The 22,741-nt window shown below is 49.1% G+C and overlaps 1 protein-coding gene across 4 annotated transcripts in view; it reads left to right on the top strand.

Moving 5' to 3' along the window:
• The first annotated feature begins 424 nt into the window (after positions 1-424).
• The window catches only part of MAFK (MAF bZIP transcription factor K), a 37,348-nt gene continuing 15,031 nt past the window's right edge, over positions 425-22,741 (top strand). Inside the window, exons 1-4 of one of the 4 annotated variants that reach the window (XR_006391071.1) lie at positions 425-551; positions 3,049-3,243; positions 5,074-5,219; positions 5,411-5,821. Coding sequence is in view for 1 of the 4 variants with exons in the window: in XM_044303656.1 (XP_044159591.1) it covers positions 22,143-22,290 (148 nt within the window). In the remaining 3 variants the exon portion in view is untranslated. Of the gene's footprint in view, positions 552-3,048; positions 3,244-5,073; positions 5,220-5,410; positions 5,822-11,533; positions 11,817-22,048; positions 22,291-22,741 lie in introns of those variants that run through there. The other 3 variants (XM_044303659.1, XM_044303660.1, XM_044303656.1) reach the window with 3 other exon arrangements.

Raw genomic sequence — 22,741 nt, 5'->3', positions numbered from 1 at the left:
TTTTGTTACTGAAAAATGAAAACTGGAATCTTATTGGTGTCCCATAGCAACCAATCGCATGACGTTTCTCATTCTGTTACCGGAAAATGAAAGCTGGAATCTGATTGGTTGCCATGAGCAACCAATCGCATGACGTTTCTCATTCTGTTACCGGAAAGTGAAAGCTGGAATCTGATTGGTTGCCATGAGCTTACCAATTAATCAGCAATAATAATAAAGACTAATACGACGCAAGAATAAAGGAAGAAATATAATCCCCGAAGGCTATATCTCTATAGGGAGGACAAGCCGCTCTACTGTCCTGACACGAGCACGTGACCCTTCCCGAATCCCGCTCCATGACGTCACCCCTGTCTTTCGAATGAATGGATAACGCAGGAGGGGGAGTGAGGTCGTGGCGACGTCACGATGACGTCAGCTGTGACAGAGAGTTCCCGGAAGTGGAGTGCGTTTCGGCGGAGCTGGCCGTTGTTGTTGTGGTGGCGGCGGCGGCGGTGAGAAGTGTCAGGCGCGCCACCGGCACCGCGTCTAAGCCCACGGAGGCCTAGCAGGTAAGCTGCCGGCGGGGAGCCCAGTGAGCCGGTGACGCGTTATTCTACCCTACCTCGTGAGATTTCCCTACCCTCTGACTTCCTGTCGCATGAGCGATGACGTCGGGGGGCGTGTCTCACCTTTCTCCATCTGCGCATGCCCAAAAGGACACTCTAGTGAAAAGCTCAAGGCTGAACTTAGCAGCACGCCGGGAACCTGCGCATGCGTCTAGGAGCCGAGGTAGGGAAAAATCACGGGTCAGTGCGCAAGCGCAGTTAACTCATTAAAATCCACCCGATATACGCGTCCCAGTGCGCAAGCGCCGAGGGTAAGCATGAATATCCATGCCAAAAGCACTTTTAACCCTTTGCAGGAGCTATTCTCATATTGGTTCTTGACTGATTGTCCTCCTATATAGGTTCTATTATATAGGGGGTCTGTCTGCACAGTATATGGGGGGGGGGTCTGTCTGCACAGTATATGGGGGGGGGGGGGGTCTGTCTGCACAGTATATTTGGGGGGCTGTCTGCACAGTATATTTGGGGGGCTGCCTGCACAGTATATTTGGGGGGCTGTCTGCACAGTATATTTGGGGGGCTGTCTGCACAGTATATGGGGGGCTGTCTGCACAGTATATTTGGGGGGCTGTCTGCACAGTATATTTGGGGGGCTGCCTGCACAGTATATTTGGGGGGCTGTCTGCACAGTATATGGGGGGCTGTCTGCACAGTATATTTGGGGGGCTGCCTGCGCAGTATATGGGGGGGGGGGGTCTGTCTGCACAGTATATTTGGGGGGCTGTCTGCACAGTATATGGGGGGCTGTCTGCACAGTATATTTGGGGGGCTGCCTGTGCAGTATATTGGGGGGCTGTCTGCGCAGTATATTTGGGAGTCTGTCTGCGCAGTATATAGGGGGCTGTCTGCACATTAAATGGGGGGGCTGTCTGCGCATTAAATGGGGGGGGCTGTCTGCGCAGTATATGGGGGGGGGCTGTCTGCGCAGTATATGGGGGGGCTGTCTGCACAGTATATGGGGGGGGTCTGTCTGCGCATTAAATGGGGGGGGCTGTCTGCGCAGTATATGGGGGGCTGTCTGCGCAGTGTATTGGGGGGCTGTCTGCGCAGTGTATTGGGGGGCTGTCTGCGCAGTGTATTGGGGGGCTGTCGCACAGTATAGGGGGGGCTGTCTGCGCATTAAATGGGGGGGCTGTCTGCGCAGTATATGGGGGGCTGTCTGCGCATTAAATGGGGGGGCTGTCTGCGCAGTATATGGGGGGCTGTCTGCGCAGTATATGGGGGGCTGTCTGCGCAGTATATGGGGGGGGCTGTCTGCGCAGTATATGTGGCGCTGTCTGCGCATTATATGGGGGGCTGTCTGCGCATTATATGGGGGGGCTGTCTGCACATTATATGGAGGGGCTGTCTGCACAGTATATGGGGGGGCTGTCTGCACAGTATATGGGGGGCTGTCTGCGCAGTATATGGGGGGGCTGTCTGCGCAGTATATGGGGGGGCTGTCTGCGCATTATATGGGGGGGCTGTCTGCGTAGTATATGGGGGGGCTGTCTGCTCAGTATATGGGGGGCTGTCTGCTCAGTATATGGGGGGCTGTCTGTGCAGTATATGGGGGGGTGTCTGCTCATTATATAGGGAGGTCTGTGCAGTATATGGGGGGGGGCTGTCTGTGCAGTATATGGGGGGGGCTGTCTGTGTGGTACGGTATATTGGGGGATGTATGTGCAGCATATTTGGGGGGGGCAGTGTATTATATTTGTGGCCTGTGTGTTAGATGTGTACAACCCTATTTTAACAAAAAAATAAATAAAAATTCCCTATATCTCCTATGCCATGGCATGTTTTTTGCTACGAAACTGCAGTCATCTCGTCACTTGGAGAAGGATGAGAAGCGGCCCCCATCCAGAAGGACACACCTGCCACCAAATCCGTCTCTCACTGGATTCTGTAATCCCCGTCTGCTGTGTATGTGTGCACCGTCCGTCTGCTGTGTATGTGTGCACCGTCCGTCTGCTGTGTATGTGTGCACCGTCCGTCTGCTGTGTATGTGTGCACCGTCCGTCTGCTGTGTATGTGTGCACCGTCAGTCTGCTGTGTATGTGTGCACCGTCCGTCTGCTGTGTATGTGTGCACCGTCCGTCTGCTGTGTATGTGTGCACCGTCCGTCTGCTGTGTATGTGCGCACCGTCCGTCTGCTGTGTATGTGCGCACCGTCCGTCTGCTGTGTATGTGCGCACCGTCCGTCTGCTGTGTATGTGCGCACCGTCCGTCTGCTGTGTATGTGCGCACCGTCCGTCTGCTGTGTATGTGCGCACCGTCCGTCTGCTGTGTATGTGCGCACCGTCCGTCTGCTGTGTATGTGCGCACCGTCCGTCTGCTGTGTATGTGCGCACCGTCCGTCTGCTGTGTATATGTGCACTGTCAGTCTGCTGCACTGCGTCTGTTCTGCCATTTGCTCTAACAATTTTAATTTATTTTTTTGTGTCACATCTCTGACCAGCATGTTCTCCTATGGAACACGAAGTACCTGAAGTGGAATGAAGAAGCCCATGTTTGAGGCCTGCGCCCTGGCGGGAGCATTGAAGGGGCATCTGACACGTGACAAGCTGCTCCTGTGTACTGTGATCACCGCGAGTTCAGAGGTCGGCAACCATAGGCCGTCCACATGCTGTGAATTACATCTCCCATCATGCTGGTAAAGTATTATGGGAGGTGTAGTCCAAAACATCTGGAATACCAAATGCGTATGAATGAAAAGCATGGTGTGTGACTGGTCAGTAACAAGGGTTGAAGCCTTGACGTGGCGTTACTGCTCACATGTGTATCCATGTGCCAATTCAACCAATGTGAGTGACTGTAACTAATACTGATTAGTTAACTATAAATACTGTGACAATGGAGAATTAAAAGACTGTATCTCCTACACACCACTTACACCGTGACCGTATCTCCTACACACCGCTTACACTGTGACTGTATCTCCTACACACCGCTTACACTGTGACCGTATCTCCTACACACTGCTTACACCGTGACCGTATCTCCTACACACCGCTTACACTGTGACTGTATCTCCTACACACTGCTTACACTGTGACCGTATCTCCTACACACCGCTTACACCGTGACCGTATCTCCTACACACTGCTTACACTGTGACCGTATCTCCTACACACCGCTTACACCGTGACTGTATCTTCTACACACTGCTTACACCGTGACCGTATCTCCTACACACTGCTTACACTGTGACCGTATCTTGTACACACCGCTTACACTGTGACCGTATCACCTACACACTGCTTACACTGTGACCGTATCTCCTACACACTGCTTACACCGTGACTGTATCTCCTACACACCGCTTACACCGTGACCGTATCTCTTACACACTGCTTACACCGTGACCGTATCACCTACACACTGCTTACACTGTGACCGTATCTCCTACACACTGCTTACACTGTGACCGTATCTCCTACACACCGCTTACACTGTGACCGTATCTCCTACACACTGCTTACACCGTGACCGTATCTCCTACACACCGCTTACACTGTGACCGTATCTCCTACACACTGCTTACACTGTGACTGTATCTTCTACACACTGCTTACACTGTGACCGTATCTTGTACACACCGCTTACACTGTGACCGTATCTCCTACACACCGCTTACACCGTGACCGTATCTCCTACACACTGCTTACACTGTGACCGTATCTCCTACACACCGCTTACACTGTGACCGTATCTCCTACACACTGCTTACACCGTGACCGTATCTCCTACACACCGCTTACACCGTGACCGTATCTCCTACACACCGCTTACACTGTGACCGTATCTCCTACACACGGCTTACACCGTGACCGTATCTCCTACACACTGCTTACACCGTGACCGTATCTCCTACACACCGCTTACACTGTGACTGTATCTCCTACACACCGCTTACACTGTGACTGTATCTCCTACACACCGCTTACACTGTGACCGTCTCTCCTACACACTGCTTACACTGTGACCGTATCTCCTACACACCGCTTACACCGTGACCGTATCTCCTACACACCGCTTACACCGTGACTGTATCTCCTACACACCGCTTACACTGTGACTGTATCTCCTACACACTGCTTACACTGTGACCGTATCTCCTACACACCGCTTACACTGTGACCGTATCTCCTACACACCGCTTACACTGTGACCGTATCACCTACACACCGCTTACACTGTGACCGTATCTCCTACACACTGCTTACACTGTGACCGTATCTCCTACACACCGCTTACACTGTGACCGTATCTCCTACACACCGCTTACACTGTGACCGTATCTCCTACACACCACTTACACGGCCATAGAGGGACATATGTTCTGACCTTTCTGAGACCTGGGGGGATTTAAATGCGGTGTCTCAGAAGATATGTTGTAAGAACAGCAATTTTTTTTTTTAAACATTCATATTGTTCTTAACCTTACATCATGTTATGTTTGTTTTTTCCAACATTTAAACAGGTTACACAACGCGTTGCTGATCTATCCAGGACGGCTTCAGGATGGACTATAAGAAGGAGGTTCAGTCCCGATTGGGTCCGGCGCAACCTCAGGGAGTACATATACAGCGGCCTTGGTTTACGACGACGCACAATGGCACAAAGAAGGTAAATTATATATATTTTTTAAAGAAATGTAAATGAAATGTAAAAAGAAATGTAATTTAAGGGACTGTCTGTAACAGCAGAGCGTTTGGCTACCCTGTTTTGGACAGCCAACTTATGGTGTAATGTAGACGTAGCATCGGACATGGATGGTGTTTTTAAAGGTAAATTTTTATTTCATTTTTTTCATACAGAACTAAGAGCAGCACTCTGGAGACTGAACAACCTCCTGATGCGGAAAATGAATGGATCGCCAACGCCAGACCTCCTGTCCCTCATGCATCTGCTCGGGAGAATCCGGGTCCCCTACCGGATCCCTCTGCTCAACAGAGGCTCTTAGGTTGACATCAAAATTTAAGAGCCCTGCTGAGCAGGCAGAGATCCGGTGTGCCAAAGCAAAATGATTATGTGGCCCGTGTAGAGGTTGTTTCCAACACTGTAGAAGGTTTGGACGAACATCAGAAGGAGTTTAGTGCTGCCTTGATTCGCCGCTGGGAGGGAGCAGAGTCGGCGATCCAATGCAGCCCTAACTACCATTATGGGGTAAGCATAATCAATTTGGTGGACTCAATGACGCCCGAGCAGTTGCATGAGTTTAATATCATGCTTAGAGAATGTGTCACAGAAATTGGCCACGGCCCCCACAACCTCATCCCACACCAGTGACCATTACCGACAACCTTCCCATTCCCAGCCCCCGGGCATGTGTTCCCTTCTGTCTCTTTTCTACTTCTCCGTCCCATTATTTTCCCCACCACCTCTTCACATGCTCGGGTACCCTCCTCCTCAGACCCTTATACAACCCACAATTTCAACCTGCATCCTTTCTTGTGGACTGTATTTTTAGCTCAGAGAATAAAGAGGACAGGGGGGCTACCATTGCCAACCTCAAACCACCTACACGACAGTCCTACTCCACAAAAAAAAATTATTTTTTTGTATAGTATGTATATATATATATATATATATATATATATATTTTTTTTTTTATGGATATATTGTAATTTATAAAAAAATAAAAAAATGTATAGTTAACTTCGATGTATTTGTGTTTTCATTGGCCGGTACAGGGTAACAGTACCCTTTAGCACTACCGCTGTGGTGACATTACAACTACCATAGGGTCACTACAGTACGTTTATTGAAAAGCCCTTGGTATTTTTTTTTTCCATAAACGACATTATTGCCAAAGGTGAACCATGAACAATACCATCAGTAATGAGCTATGTTTTGGCCCTTTATTGATCGTAGACCCTATGATTGCCACATGAACAGCAAAGGCTTGTTCGTCGTTCAATCTTGCCCCTTTTCATTTGAGCCCTTGTGGGAGTCACGGTCCATCAGCATCATCAGGAATTCATTAATAAATTGTAATTTAACAGTTTGATTAATGATTTCCCTATGACGCTATGACATAACTAGTGTGATTACCGCAAGGGACTAACTGCTGTTAAAGGGGTATCCCAATCAATGGTGGCATATTGCTTGAATATGCAACCATTGTCTGATAGGTGTGGGTACCACCGATGGGACACGCACCTATATTGAGAACGGAGCAGGTAGCGCTGTGGCTGGAGGACACCAGATTTAATGGGGTCCGTCGACCACTGTTTGCTAATCCACAACTCTCACATAGAGAAGAGTGGAGGACGGCAGAGCATGCGCATTGCGCCATACTCCAATTTCGGGGACCAGTTCTCAATATAGGTGCGGGGAACAGCAGTTATAAGACAATGGCATATCCAAGCGATATGCCCCTATTGTCTGAGATGAGAAAACTCATTTTAAGGCCTCTTTCACACGACTGTATTCCCTACAAGAGGGCCATATGTCCCGCACTGGCATTGATCATGCCAACAGGAGTACACACAATCCTAGATTACACTGATGCTGCGCAAGTCGAGCTTCAGGTGGGGCTATTGCTTAGCACGAATAGAGAATAGATCATATGAATGCGGGACAATAGCCCATTGTGAGGCACAACATGAACAACATCAAGATGCCATGTGCTCCTGTACGCACGATCAATATGGCCTGTTAACTAACACTATACATGTTTTAGTGCATATAGTCGTGTACAAGAGTCCAAAAGGTGAGATACGGTCACGGTGTAAGCAGTGTGTAGGAGATACGGTCACGGTGTAAGCAGTGTGTAGGAGATACGGTCACGGTGTAAGCAGTGTGTAGGAGATACGGTCACGGTGTAAGCAGTGTGTAGGAGATACGGTCACAGTGTAAGCGGTGTGTAGGAGATACGGTCACAGTGTAAGCGGTGTGTAGGAGATACGGTCACGGTGTAAGCGTGTGTAGGAGATACGGTCACAGTGTAAGCAGTGTGTAGGAGATACGGTCACGGTGTAAGCGGTGTGTAGGAGATACGGTCACGGTGTAAGCAGTGTGTAGGAGATACGGTCACGGTGTAAGCGGTGTGTAGGAGATACGGTCACGGTGTAAGCAGTGTGTAGGAGATACGGTCACAGTGTAAGCGGTGTGTAGGAGATACGGTCACGGTGTAAGCGGTGTGTAGGAGATACGGTCACAGTGTAAGCGGTGTGTAGGAGATACGGTCACAGTGTAAGCGGTGTGTAGGAGATACGGTCACGGTGTAAGCAGTGTGTAGGAGATACGGTCACGGTGTAAGCGGTGTGTAGGAGATACGGTCACGGTGTAAGCAGTGTGTAGGAGATACGGTCACAGTGTAAGCGGTGTGTAGGAGATACGGTCACGGTGTAAGCGGTGTGTAGGAGATACGGTCACAGTGTAAGCGGTGTGTAGGAGATACGGTCACGGTGTAAGCGGTGTGTAGGAGATACGGTCACGGTGTAAGCAGTGTGTAGGAGATACGGTCACGGTGTAAGCAGTGTGTAGGAGATACGGTCACAGTGTAAGCGGTGTGTAGGAGATACGGTCACGGTGTAAGCGGTGTGTAGGAGATACGGTCACGGTGTAAGCAGTGTGTAGGAGATACGGTCACAGTGTAAGCGGTGTGTAGGAGATACGGTCACGGTGTAAGCCGTGTGTAGGAGATACGGTCACGGTGTAAGCAGTGTGTAGGAGATACGGTCACGGTGTAAGCGGTGTGTAGGAGATACGGTCACAGTGTAAGCCGTGTGTAGGAGATACGGTCACGGTGTATGCAGTGTGTAGGAGATACGGTCACGGTGTAAGCAGTGTGTAGGAGATACGGTCACGGTGTAAGCGGTGTGTAGGTGATACGGTCACGGTGTAAGCTGTGTGTAGGAGATACGGTCACGGTGTAAGCGGTGTGTAGGAGATACGGTCACGGTGTAAGCGGTGTGTAGGAGATACGGTCACGGTGTAAGCAGTGTGTAGGAGATACAGTCACGGTGTAAGCAGTGTGTAGGAGATACGGTCACGGTGTAAGCAGTGTGTAGGAGATACGGTCACGGTGTAAGCAGTGTGTAGGAGATACGGTCACAGTGTAAGCAGTGTGTAGGAGATACGGTCACAGTGTAAGCAGTGTGTAGGAGATACAGTCACGGTGTAAGCAGTGTGTAGGAGATACGGTCACAGTGTAAGCGGTGTGTAGGAGATACAGTCACGGTGTAAGCAGTGTGTAGGAGATACAGTCACGGTGTAAGCAGTGTGTAGGAGATACAGTCACGGTGTAAGCAGTGTGTAGGAGATACAGTCACGGTGTAAGCAGTGTGTAGGAGATACGGTCACAGTGTAAGCGGTGTGTAGGAGATACAGTCACAGTGTAAGCGGTGTGTAGGAGATACAGTCACGGTGTAAGTGGTGTGTAGGAGATACGGTCGTTTAATTCTCCATTGTCACAGTATTTATAGTTACCTAATCAGTATTAATTACAGTCACTCACATTGGTTGAATTGGCACATGGATACACATGTGAGCAGTAACGCCACGTCAAGGCTTCAACCCTTGTTACTGACCAGTCACACACCATGCTTTTCATTCATACGCATTTGGTATTCCAGATGTTTTGGACTACACCTCCCATAATACTTTACCAGCATGATGGGAGATGTAATTCACAGCATGTGGACGGCCTATGGGTGAAGACCTCTGAACTCGCGGTGATCACAGTACACAATGCTGGAGCAGCTCGTCACCTGTCAGATGCCCCTTCAATGCTCCCGCCAGGGCGCAGGCCTCAAACATGGGCTTCTTCTTACCACTTCAGGTACTTCGTGTTCCATAGGAGAACATGCTGGTCAGAGTTGTGACACAATTTTTTTTTATTAAAATGGTTAGAGCAAATGGCAGAACAGACGCAGTGCAGCAGACGGACGGTGCGCACATACACAGCAGACGGGGATTACAGAATCCAGTGAGAGACGGATTTGGTGGCAGGTGTGTCCTTCTGGATGGGGGCCGCTTCTCATCCTTCTCCAAGTGACGAGATGACTGCAGTTTCGTAGCAAAAAACATGCCATGGCATAGGAGATATAGGGAATTTTTATTTATTTTTTTGTTAAAATAGGGTTGTACACATCTAACACACAGGCCACAAATATAATACACTGCCCCCCCCAAATATGCTGCACATACATCCCCCAATATACCGTACCACACAGACAGCCCCCCCCATATACTGCACAGACAGCCCCCCCCCATATACTGCACAGACCTCCCTATATAATGAGCAGACACCCCCCCATATACTGCACAGACAGCCCCCCATATACTGAGCAGACAGCCCCCCATATACTGAGCAGACAGCCCCCCCATATACTACGCAGACAGCCCCCCCATATAATGCGCAGACAGCCCCCCCATATACTGCGCAGACAGCCCCCCCATATACTGCGCAGACAGCCCCCCCATATACTGTGCAGACAGCCCCCCCCATATACTGTGCAGACAGCCCCTCCATATAATGTGCAGACAGCCCCCCCATATAATGCGCAGACAGCCCCCCATATAATGCGCAGACAGCGCCACATATACTGCGCAGACAGCCCCCCCCATATACTGCGCAGACAGCCCCCCATATACTGCGCAGACAGCCCCCCATATACTGCGCAGACAGCCCCCCCATTTAATGCGCAGACAGCCCCCCATATACTGCGCAGACAGCCCCCCCCATTTAATGCGCAGACAGCCCCCCCATATACTGTGCGACAGCCCCCCAATACACTGCGCAGACAGCCCCCCAATACACTGCGCAGACAGCCCCCCAATACACTGCGCAGACAGCCCCCCATATACTGCGCAGACAGCCCCCCCCATTTAATGCGCAGACAGACCCCCCCATATACTGTGCAGACAGCCCCCCCATATACTGCGCAGACAGCCCCCCCCATATACTGCGCAGACAGCCCCCCCCATTTAATGCGCAGACAGCCCCCCCATTTAATGTGCAGACAGCCCCCTATATACTGCGCAGACAGACTCCCAAATATACTGCGCAGACAGCCCCCCAAATATACTGCACAGGCAGCCCCCCAAATATACTGTGCAGACAGCCCCCCATATACTGTGCAGACAGCCCCCCATATACTGTGCAGACAGCCCCCCAAATATACTGTGCAGACAGACCCCCCCCCCCCCATATACTGCGCAGGCAGCCCCCCAAATATACTGTGCAGACAGCCCCCCATATACTGTGCAGACAGCCCCCCAAATATACTGTGCAGGCAGCCCCCCAAATATACTGTGCAGACAGCCCCCCAAATATACTGTGCAGACAGCCCCCCATATACTGTGCAGACAGCCCCCCAAATATACTGTGCAGACAGCCCCCCAAATATACTGTGCAGGCAGCCCCCCAAATATACTGTGCAGACAGCCCCCCAAATATACTGTGCAGACAGACCCCCCCCCCCCCCATATACTGTGCAGACAGACCCCCCCCCCATATACTGTGCAGACAGACCCCCTATATAATAGAACCTATATATAGGAGGACAATCAGTCAAGAACCAATATGAGAATAGCTCCTGCAAAGGGTTAAAAGTGCTTTTGGCATGGATATTCATGCTTACCCTCGGCGCTTGCGCACTGGGACGCGTATATCGGGTGGATTTTAATGAGTTAACTGCGCTTGCGCACTGACCCGTGATTTTTCCCTACCTCGGCTCCTAGACGCATGCGCAGGTTCCCGGCGTGCTGCTAAGTTCAGCCTTGAGCTTTTCACTAGAGTGTCCTTTTGGGCATGCGCAGATGGAGAAAGGTGAGACACGCCCCCCGACGTCATCGCTCATGCGACAGGAAGTCAGAGGGTAGGGAAATCTCACGAGGTAGGGTAGAATAACGCGTCACCGGGACCGAGCCGGGTTGGAGTTCCGGTAACTGCGTCTCACTGTCGTGTGTGTGTGACCGGTGTGGTCGCCGAGTGGTCGGGGTCTCCCAGGCCTCAGGCATGACAGGAGGGGAGTAGGCCTCAGCATGGAGGGGCCATGACAGCGGCGCCTCACACACGTGTGTGCGGTACCGGAGGCGCTGGCAGCTGCTCTCCACACAGCGAGGTGCTGACCACAGCTCTGCAGTCTGCTGCAACTACGACTCCTAGCATGCTCTGACTGCAGCAATCAGCCTGGGCTTGCTGGGTGTTGTAGTTCTTTAACAGCTGGAGAAGGGCACGTTTCAGTGCAGAACACCAGGTCTGTCAGACAGGTAACAATATTATAAATGTACAGTTTCTGCCCACTTTTAACCTTTTTTATAGAGTAGCCCTTGAAATGCGTGACCGTTGGGGCCTGTTCACACTGGGTTTCCTCTACGTTCTGCGAATGGGTGCCTCCGACCTATGCCCACGCGTAGACATTCACTGGACTATGTTAAAAACCGTCCATTGCGCCCTATGCTTTATTTGTGTGTGATGTTTGCGTATGGAGTAGGGGTGCACGGAGGTATACCAGCCTCACCAAGGCCAAGCGGGCAGTCTGGTAAAGGGTGGTCTGTGGAGAGGATGTAAAGGGCTTCTCCGGACGCTTCTATTGTCCTCATCCAGATTGGCGGGGGTCCGACTCCTGGCAAAGAACCGATCAACCGTTCTGCAGCATCTCCGGCGCTGGAGCTTCACAGGTCTGAGCAGTAACCAGCGCCAATTTATGGTGGAACAGTTAAAGGGGTATTCTGGTTAGATTGTTATCCTCTATCCACAGCAGGGGTCAGCAACCTCCGTTACTCCAGCTGTTGTGATACTACATCTCCCATCATGCACACGTGCTTGGTTGTTCTCTGATCTCTCACAGAAGTGAAAGGAGCATGCTGGGAGTTGTAGTTTCACAACAGCTGGAGTGCCGAAGGTTGCTGATCCCTAGGGGATAACTATTCGATCGGTGGGGGTCCCACTGATGACGAAAATGGGGGCCCTGTACCTGCAGCCTGTCAGGCATGCGTGCGGCTGCTCCATTCATTTCTAAGGGAGTTCCAGAGAGAGGGGAGCGTTGTGCTTGGCAATCTCCGGGACTCCCATAGAAAGGAATGGAGCGGCAGATCCCACATCCGTTCCTTTCAGGGGGGGCTGCAAGGGATACGGGGCCCCCGTTCTCATGGTCGTGGGGGTTCCAGTGGTAGGACCTCCACCAATCTAATCGTTGTCCCCTATCCTATGGTTATGCTAGAACTTAATCTTACTGGAATACCCCTTTAACTGATAGTGGGGCCAGGAGTCTGACCTCTGCCAATCAGTTAAAGGGGTATTCCAGTCTCAGAAATTGACCTGTCTCAGGAATTAATGGCATATCTCTAGGCTATACCATAAATGCCAGATATGAGTGGGTCATACCTCCGAGACCTGCTCCGTGCACACACAGGGATGTTCGCTTCTTTATCTGTGTAATTTTTGGAGCAGAGAAGTCTCCTTTTAAATGGGTTATCCCATGAAAATAGGACATCATACAGTACATGACAATGTCCAGCAAACCTAGAACCAGCCCTGTACCTCACATGGATCCAGAGATCTCCCCCCCCCATTCATTGTTCCAGGTACTCTGCTAGATTTATATCCAGCTAGCAGATCACGGGGGCGTGTCCTTTTATAGGTAGCGGCAGTTGAAGGATGCAACTGAGCATGTGCGTCCTCCTCGCTGAGCAGTAGAGAGAAATTAGAGAAAGAACAGACAGCAGGTGGCGCTATACAGATGAAATCAATTGGATAAGGCCTCATGCACACGACCGCTGTTTTGCTCGGCACCCGAGCCACAGTTTTGGCAGCTCGGATGCGGACGCATTCACTTCAATGGGGCTGCAAAAGATGCGGTCAGCACTCCATGTGCTGTCCGCATCCGTTGCTCCGTTCCGTGGTCTGCAAAAAAAATATAACCTGTCCTATTCTTGTCTGCGCTTTGCGGACAAGAATAGGCAGTTATATTAAAGGCTGTCTGTGCCGTTCCGGAACGCCATCTGTGTTTTGCGGAGCGCAAAACACACAACCGTCGTGTGCATGTAGTCTAACTCAGTGGCTATAATACATTTTTAATTACGTGCGATTCCGAAACTGTTCAGATGTGCTGGTTTGAAAACTGTTGAATATTTTTTATGGGACAATCCCTTTCAATAGAGGAGTAGCATAGCAATGAAAGCTATGTGCGCCTTTGTAACTAGTATTTATTATTATTATTATTATTATTATTCCTTCAGTGCATCTACAATAGAAAGAGAAGCAACACTGCTGATGGTTTTCATTAAAACTATCCTGCTCTTGTGTCTACAGCGGCCATGCAGTCCTGTGTGTCTCCATGGCGACAGTCTGATCGCGCGGTCACGCTACCTTCCATGGTTAACCATTTCTTCTTGGCTTACACTTGACATATTAGTTGGTGACCAAAGAGAATGTGAACGGGGGATCAGACTACACAGGGTTTCTTTGTAGTCTGTTACCATGGAGACATCGCAGCTGTAGACACAAAATGGTAGAACATTTTGTAATGAAGACTTTATTTTTTATTTTGGATGATTCAATAAAAAAAAATAAAAAAAATGGTTTTGTAGGTGTACATAGCCTTTTAAAGAGCATCTGTCAGCATCATCAACCTTATTAAACCAGGCATATAACCTGATAGGGTTGATCATGCTGACAAAGACTAGCCCTGATTATATATTCCTGTTATCCCATTCCAGAGAAAAGAAGGTTGTTATTGATATGTAAATGAGCTTACTGGAGCACCGAGTGTCCGGGCCCTAGCCCTCGGAGCACTAGGTAGTAACACGCCTAAAGCTCTAGTGCAGTGATGGCGAACCTATGGCACGGGTGCCAGAGGCCGCACTCGGAGCCCTCTCTGTGAGCACCCACGCCCTGGAAATAGTCTATGATGTACCAGTATGCCTTAGTATTTTCCTGCCATTCATCAGCGCAGGGCGCACTATGAACAGCACAGAGAGTGCATTGAATGTAGGCAGGCTGTTATAGCTAAATTATAAAGTACATGGAAGATATAATACTATACTGGACTGTAGTATTCAGGTTAAATTGCTGTGTTGGCACTTTGTGATAAATATGTGGGTTTTGGGTTACAGTTTGGGCACTCGGTCTGTAAAAGGTTCGCCATCACTGCTCTAGTGCCTCCTGATCTTGACACTTGCGCAGTGGATCTGAGCCTGCGCCCTAAACCAGTGCGCTCCAACTGAGCAGGACGCCAAGACCAGGAGACACGGCACAGGCTCAAGAAGACAGGGCTAGATGGGGAAAGGGTGGGAGGACAAAAGCTGCAGGGGTGTCACTAACTGGTGCTCAGAGGGCTTGGGCCGGGACTCCCGGTGCTCCAGTAATCTCATTTACATATCAGGAATGGGATAACAGAAATACATAATCAGGGTATCGTTTTTATTTCAGCATGATCATCCCTGCCAGGTTATATGCCTGGTTTGATAGGGTTGATCATGCTGACAGACTCCCTTTAAGCCAGCCATACACAGAATATTTCACGTGGGAGTAGGAAAGAAGCCTGTACTGGACAGTTCTGCAGGAGACTTGCCTCCCGGCTGAACAGCGCACCCTCATTCTCCACATCTGCTGCGCCGGGGTTGGTATTGGGTCAGTTTGAGGAGCGTATTTTTATTTGGATCATTTCGCCGAGTGTCATGAAGTTTTTGTTGTGGTCGATTATTTTTTATTTATTTTTTCTGTTCTGTTGACCAAGGGATCGGGCACCTGACATCCAAATCTCATCTAGACATGAATGTCTGCCATCGCCTCTCCGCCCTGACTCCCTTGGGCTCCATTTGTGGATCCTGTTCTGGCACAGAGCAGCCTGCCGGATCTCACAGGGCCGCCCATGCTGGATCCTCTACTTCACCGCCGGATCCCCATTGCAGTCAGAAATGCCGGACATAAACTGCTGAATGCAATGGTTTTATTCCAGCCGAAACCCAGCCGGAAATCGGCTGGATCACTGCCAGACTCCATTGCAGTCAGTTGCGATCCGGCAGGCTGCTCTGTGCTGGATCCACAAACAAGGCCTTGGTAATACTATACCAAAGGAATGTAGTATTTCTCTGTATCTGGCGCCGCTTATCTGCGTGACACAAAGTATCAGCTTGGTAGCAGTGCAATCTGTAAGGTTGTTTCTCCCGCAGAAGGACTATATGACGTATAGGACGATTGAGGATGGTGATCTTACAGCACAGGGGACCAATTTTTTGAGGTTTTGGTTGAACCGATCATTTACGAGCGAGGATTGTTATAATAATTGTCACCTGTCAGATCTGGGTCTCACAAGCCCCGCACCCTCTTAATCATTATTACCCCCCCCAGTCCCACTATTTTTAGGTGTTCCATGCCTGACATTTTCTTCGTCATGGGACACTGCGTCCCCCTTACTCGCCCCCTCGGCAAGCACTTTGTTGTGGTGGTTAACTGGTTAAAGTGTGCACATTTAATATTAACGGTCGTCCTCCCCGGCAAAGGTGACTAATCAGCATTTTCCTTGTATAAAGGTCGGACACCGGCTGATGACTCGGGTCTCTGCACATAAAGCTTAGTCACACATTTTTGTACCACGCCCATGCTTTTTTGTTTTTTCCTTTCCCCCTTTTGGGCTCACAATTTGGTTCCCTGTAGGTGACGTTAAAGGTCACAACATATTTTTTTTCCTTCCCGTTACTTTACATTTTTTTACGTTATGTTTTATCTTTTTGTGGTATGCAGCTGCAAATCCTTCCCTGGTGACACCGCTGTCACATCCATACGTCCATTAATGCTCCAAGCCCTGTTTCCATGGCAACTAGAACTTTACGATGATCGATCATATACAAAAATAAAAGCGTTAATCCTGCGGCAACAGGTCAGACCTTGTTTTCTGCCGCCCCTGTGGACTCCAGCGTGTGTCCGACGTGACGGTCTACCACCTGTGTTACGGCGTGGACCTCAGCGTGAAAGCGTATTGCTGCAGGGTTTATAGCTTCCTCTCGATAGAGGTGCAAATAGGAGATCTAAGTAAGGGTCCATTCACATGTCCGCAAAATGGGTCCGCATCCGTTCTGCAATTTTGCGGAACAGATGCGGACCCGTTTATTTTCAATGGGGCTGGAATGTGCTGTCCGCACTTCCGGATCCGCGAAAAAATAGAACATGTCCTATTCTTGTCCGCAATTGCGGACAAGAAAAGGCATTTTCTATGACAGTGCCGGCGATGTGCAGTCCGCAAAATTCGGAACGCACATTGCCAGTGTCCGTTTTTTGCGGATCGGCAAAACACATACGGACTTGTGAATGGACCCTAATGGACAGTTTATCAAGTGCAATTCCATGTGCCTGTCCTGGTAGTAGTCGTGTGTAAGCTATACCAGGCATGCTCAACCTGCGGCCCTCCAGCTGTTGTAAAACTCCGACTCCCACAATGCCCTGCGGTAGGCTGTTCGGGCATGCTGGGAGTTGTAGTTTTGCAACAGCTGGAGGGCCGCAGGTTGAGCATGCCTGAGCTATACAGCTGGGCTAGTACTTTGCATTTCGCTGATGTTACCTAAATGCGCGTGAGATTGTGAATGTAGTTTTTGTATAGAAGAAAAAAAAACGCGTACTAAAGCCTCATTCGGACGTCAGTGTTTCACGGACGTGTGCTGTACGTGTTCTCCAGAAACGGCACATGTTCCCATTCACTTTAATGTGTGTATTCAGACATCGGTGCTTTTAGCACGGTCCGTGGGTCAGTGTTTTCAGCACGGATGCATGCTCTATTTTGTCCTTGTTAACAGATCCATCACGTCCATTATAGTCTACGGGTCCGTGAAAACCACGGATGCAATCCGTGTTTCACGAAACATTAAAAAAAAAATGTTTGAAAATTATTTTACAGCTGTTCAGTGTCAGCGAAACACGGACAGCAAAAAAACAGACACACGGATCCTTCACAGACAGCTTCACGGATGCATCATTGACCACCTGCTCATGGATTTGAACATGGACGTGTGAATGGGGCTTATTGCCTCTTTCACACATCAGTGTTTTGGTCAATGATTTCCGTCACTGATTTGGAGCCTCCACAGACATAAGGTATAAGGGAAAGATCTGCTCCTGTTCTGTGTTTAGAGCCGCACCTGGTTTTGGCTCAAAATCACTGATGGAAATCACTGACCGGAATAAGGCTGCGCTCATATTTGCATTAAATGTTCCTCTAACGAAGTAGAAAAATGCAGCACTGGATTCGTCATCGGAAGGAAACGTACGGAGCTCATCAGCTTTAATTGGGTCCCTCAGGTTTCCATCCAGGAGTCCAGCATTTTACTGGACAAAGCCGCACAGCGTGCTGCACTTAGAGGGGCCGGCTTGTCTCGGATATTAAAGGGCATCTGTCAGCAGTTTTGTACCTATGACACCGGCTGACCTGTTACATGTGCGCTTGGCAGCGGAAGGCATCTGTGTTGGTCCCATGTTCATATGTGCCCTTATTTCTCAGAAAAATTATTATTTATAAATTTTTTATTAAAGCGCCATTCATTCCATGGGGCTGTACATATGATAAGGGGCGCACATACATAATACAGACAATTGCACTAAGCGTGAACAAGACGAGTTACAGACTGGTACAGAAGGAGAGAGGGCCCTGTCCGTGAGGGCTTACAATCTACAAATTATGTTTTAATATATGCAAATGAGCCTCTAGGAGCAACGGGGGCGTTGCCGTTACACCTAGAGGATCTTGCAGAGAGAGCAGTGTCTCTAGGTGTAAGGGTACGGGTCCGAACCTATTTATTTCAATGGGGCCACAACAGATGTGGATAGCACACTGTGTGCTGTCCGCCTCTGTAGTCCTGTTCTGCGGCACCACAAAAAAGATAAAACGTGTCATATTCTTGTCCGCAATCAAGGACAGGATAGGCATTTCTATTATAGGGCCAGCCATGTGTGGTCTGCAAAATGCAGAATGCACATGGCCTGTATACGTGTTTGATGGATCTGCAATTTCTGGACCGCAAAACGCTTACAGGCGTCTGAATGGACCCTTATAGAGGAGGTCCTGGTTGTGGGACCCCCTTTTATGACGTCCTTATGCCCTAATATGGCTTTTTCAGAAAGCCTCCATCAATGAAACACAGCTGACAGCGGCCATAAAAAGGAAAAGTGCGTCGCTCTGCAGTACCCGGAACAGCCTGTTGATTTCACCATGTAATGCCTTATTTACCCTGTGGTGGCGCTGCAATGACTGAGCACTCTATGCCAGGTTTCCCTGCAGAATAGAGTCGATCATTAGGGATCCTCGCAGCAGGACACCCTGTGATCCACATGCTCTTTTGTTTACAATAACACACTGCCGGGTGGAAGCTTCCGTCCGGCAGTGTGTTCGGTGACGTCACCGGCTCTGATGGGCGTGCTTTAGCGCTGCTCTAGCCATTTTACTGGCTAGGGCAGCGCTAAAGCCGCCCCATCGGTGACGTCACCGGGCTTCCTGGCGGCCCCATGGAGATCCTGGTTCGTCACCGAAACTCCTGAAAATGCATTTGCCCTGTGAGACATTTAGCGCAGGGCAAAGGAGAGCATTGGAGCATGAACTGCTCTGATGATTAAGTAAGGGGGGCTGCCGGGGTAAATATGGAGATTTGTCCGGGATCAGCGCTAAACCCGGACAACCCCTTTAAGCCTCATTCACAACTCGGTGATTTCTATCAGTGATTATGAGCCAAAACCAGGACTGGAGCCTCCACAGACATACGGTATAAGGAAAAGATCTGCTCCTGTTCTGTGTTTAGAGCCACACCTGTTTTTGGCTCAAAATCACTGATGGAAATCACTGACCGAACACTGACGTGTGAATGAGGCTTGATAGTGATCATATGGGGGGGTGAAACGGCTTCCAGTATAAATATTTGACGTGTCAGAAGTCTTATGAAGTTACAGGTAAGTGACTATGGTCCAAATAACTTCAGTCGTCAAACAAACCAAGAAGTGGCTCCAAAAACGTAGCCGTCGGTGTCCGAGGACGTTTTGGAATTTGTCCAGGAGAGCAGTCTGTATGGATTGTTGTGCTCGTGCTGGCAGGGGAATGCGGCAGCAGTTCTGACCTTTATTCTGTCTGAGCTATTTACAGATAAAGGTGATATAGTTAGTAGCTTAGTTCAAAACACAAGAATAGGCGTTTATTAAGGTTACAGCACCGCGCAGTCATGTGCCGGCTGCCTTGTGGCACTGAGTATTTAAAGCGAAACCTGTCAGGTGATCTCTTGTACCTTTTAAAAGCAAAGGAGTACATCCCGGCAGGACTCCTAGGAGATGGATCACGGACCCTTTCAAGTTGAATGGACCTGGATCCGTCTGCAGCAGCCGCAAATCAGGGGTGCATCTAGCCCAGGCATCCTCAAACTGCAGCCCTCCAGCTGTTGTAAAACTACAACTCCCACAATGCCCTGCTGTAGGCTGATACCTGTAAGCTGTTCAGGCATGCTGGGAGTTGTAGTTTTGCAACAGCTGGAGGGCCGCAGTTTGAGGATGCCTGATCTAGCCTTTCTGCTGCCTGAGGAGAAAACTGAAATGACACTCCACCCCTCCGCCATGCCAAATTCTCAACTTAACCACCTTCCCTCCAGCCTTAAAGCCTCGTGCAGACGTCCGTGGAACACGGTACGTGAGATACCGGACTGCCATTGTAGGCGCGCACAGCGTCATTGGTTGCTATGATGTTGTGCACTCCTACAATGCCAGTCCGGTATCTCGCAGACCGTGTTTCCCACGGACGTCTGCATGAGGCTTTACTGTTAAAGGCATACTTGGAAAACATTACATATTGTGCGACAAATGATAGCACTCCTTTTCCGAGGCCTTTCCGCTGCCCCCTACTTGTCGTTACCTGGTGCTGCCCGAGGCAATCGCCTCGCCTCATTGGTCGTTCACCCCTGCCGCAAATTGCGGTCCCCAATGCAGGAAAAGGCTGGACAACGGCCGTCTGCATGAGCCCTCAGAGTGTATAGACTGAAGGCTGTCAGTCATCAGGACTCTCACTGGCTCTCCGAGGAGTCCTGCCGGGATTGGCTCTGAGAAATCATATAAACCTAATGTATGCCTGGCAGAGCTCCGCGTCTCCCCCTCTGTCATATACATGGCCTTCCTGCCGGCATTTCCCTTTAAGGCCTCATGCACACGACCGTTGTGTGCGTCCGTTCCGTCATTTTTCACAGTTTAGTGGAGGTCCCATTCATTTCTATGGAGCTGTGAAAAAAAAACTGATAGTCCTCCTGTTTTTTTCTCCACGTCTGTGATTCCAGTCCTTAAAAAAAATATAACCTGTCCTATTCTTGTCGGTGGAAAACGGAGGACGGGCCCATTCAAGTCAATGGGTCCGTCAAAAAAAATGTATGCACAACTGGTATGTCATACGTGTCTATTTTTTTTCTACAAGACCTTGGTGCAATAAAATTACACTTTTTATTACCCTTCCTTTTTTTTTTTTTTCCCCTGTCGGACAAAAAAAAAAGGAAGACACAAGGAAACACAACAGAAGTAAAATCGGACACGGACCACTGAAGCCAAATCACTGTCGTGTGCATGAGGCCTAAGCCAGACTTCTGACTTCTATTGTTTCACACTTACTGCCGGGCGATTTGGCCAAACCAAAATCTCGGCATTATCAACTTTATTTTTATTTGTCAATCTAGCCATATGTGAGCTTGTTGTGTTTTTTTTTTTTTTTTTTTTTTTTTTTTACTGTGCAAATTGTATTTTTTAGCGCCACAGTTTTGGGGTACATATAACATATTGATGACAATAACTTTTATTTCTTTGGTGTGGTAATGAAAAACAGTTCTGTTTTTTGCACTTTAAATTTACAATGTTCATGGTGCAGCACAAGGCTACTTTCACACTGGCGTTTCTGGGTCCGTTTGTGAGATCCGTTCAGGGCTCTCACAAGCGTCCAAAACGGATCAGTTTTTCCCTAATGCATTCTGAATGGAAAAGGATCCGCTCAGAATGCATCAGTTTGCCTCCGTTCCGTCTCCATTCCGCTCTGGAGGCTGACACCAAAACGCTTCTTGCAGGGTTTTGGTGTCCGTCTGACGAAGCGGAGCCAAACTTTTTCTCTGGCACAATAGAAAATGGATCCGTCCCCCATTGACTTGCAACAGTGTTCAAGACGGATCCGTCATGGCTATAGAAGACATAATACAACCGGATCCGTCTATGACGGATGCATGCAGTTGTATTATTGTAACGGAGGCGTTTTTGCACATCCATGACGGATCTGCAAAAAAAACGCTAGTGTGAAAGTAGCTGTACTAACAAGGCGGCAGGAACAGAGCTCCAGGGGCTTCCTGGAAAAGATGCTGTCACACTGATGTCACATGAATGTGACTGTCACATAGGAGAGGTGATTTCAACATTAACCTCCCTCTAAATGTTACTTAAGTTGCCAGGGTGTCTTAGTGGGATATCGTAAGTGATTCATACTGTGCTTGACGTGATCAGATCTCATCTGCCTTGTGCTGTGGACAGAGGTAACAGACAGATGAACCCAATGGGCTGCTGTGCCCTTTGCATTGGGCAGTGGATTGTGCGTGCCCAGTCCTTGCATGGTGAAGATAGTAGGTAACGGTACTGGAAGCACCTGGTATAGAGGCCACTGCCTGTGTCTGATGGAAGGGGTCACCCAGGACCTTGCCAAACTCCGTCACTGCCGCATGACTTTGTGCCAGAATTGCAAACATAAGCCACCCAGAAGTAAGCCTGATCTTGCATATATTTCTACGCTTTTATTTGTATTTGCGCTTTTTATTTTTTTTATTTTTTCAAATTTCTGCATTCAATTGCAGATTTTAGTTTTGTTTTTGTTTAGGACAGGGGTGCAGCCCTCAATATCATTCTGTGTGACCCCCAACCATCTGGTGACAGACATGTGTGTCTATGTCTTATGGCTGCTCACATGCATTTTTCATGTATTCTCCCATTAGATGAGGGTCCTGGAGGTGTAACCAGGCATTTATAGTATATACTGTGTGTACAATACACCATAAATGCAGTATTTCAGTTGGTAATACCCATTTAACCTTTTATTTTCGCCCCTTGGGATTCCTTCAGTCTGACAGTGTGGCCCCCAACCAGAAAAGGTTGTGCACCCCTGCTTTAGGACTTGTGCAAACAGCGGGTATGCAATATATAGGCATTGGCCCGT

The sequence above is a fragment of the Bufo gargarizans genome, chromosome 8 (genome assembly GCF_014858855.1).
Source record: "Bufo gargarizans isolate SCDJY-AF-19 chromosome 8, ASM1485885v1, whole genome shotgun sequence".
Taxonomy (NCBI): domain Eukaryota; kingdom Metazoa; phylum Chordata; class Amphibia; order Anura; family Bufonidae; genus Bufo; species Bufo gargarizans.
The sequence above is the reverse complement of the archived record's forward strand: the minus strand, read 5'-3'. Positions and strand labels throughout refer to the sequence as shown.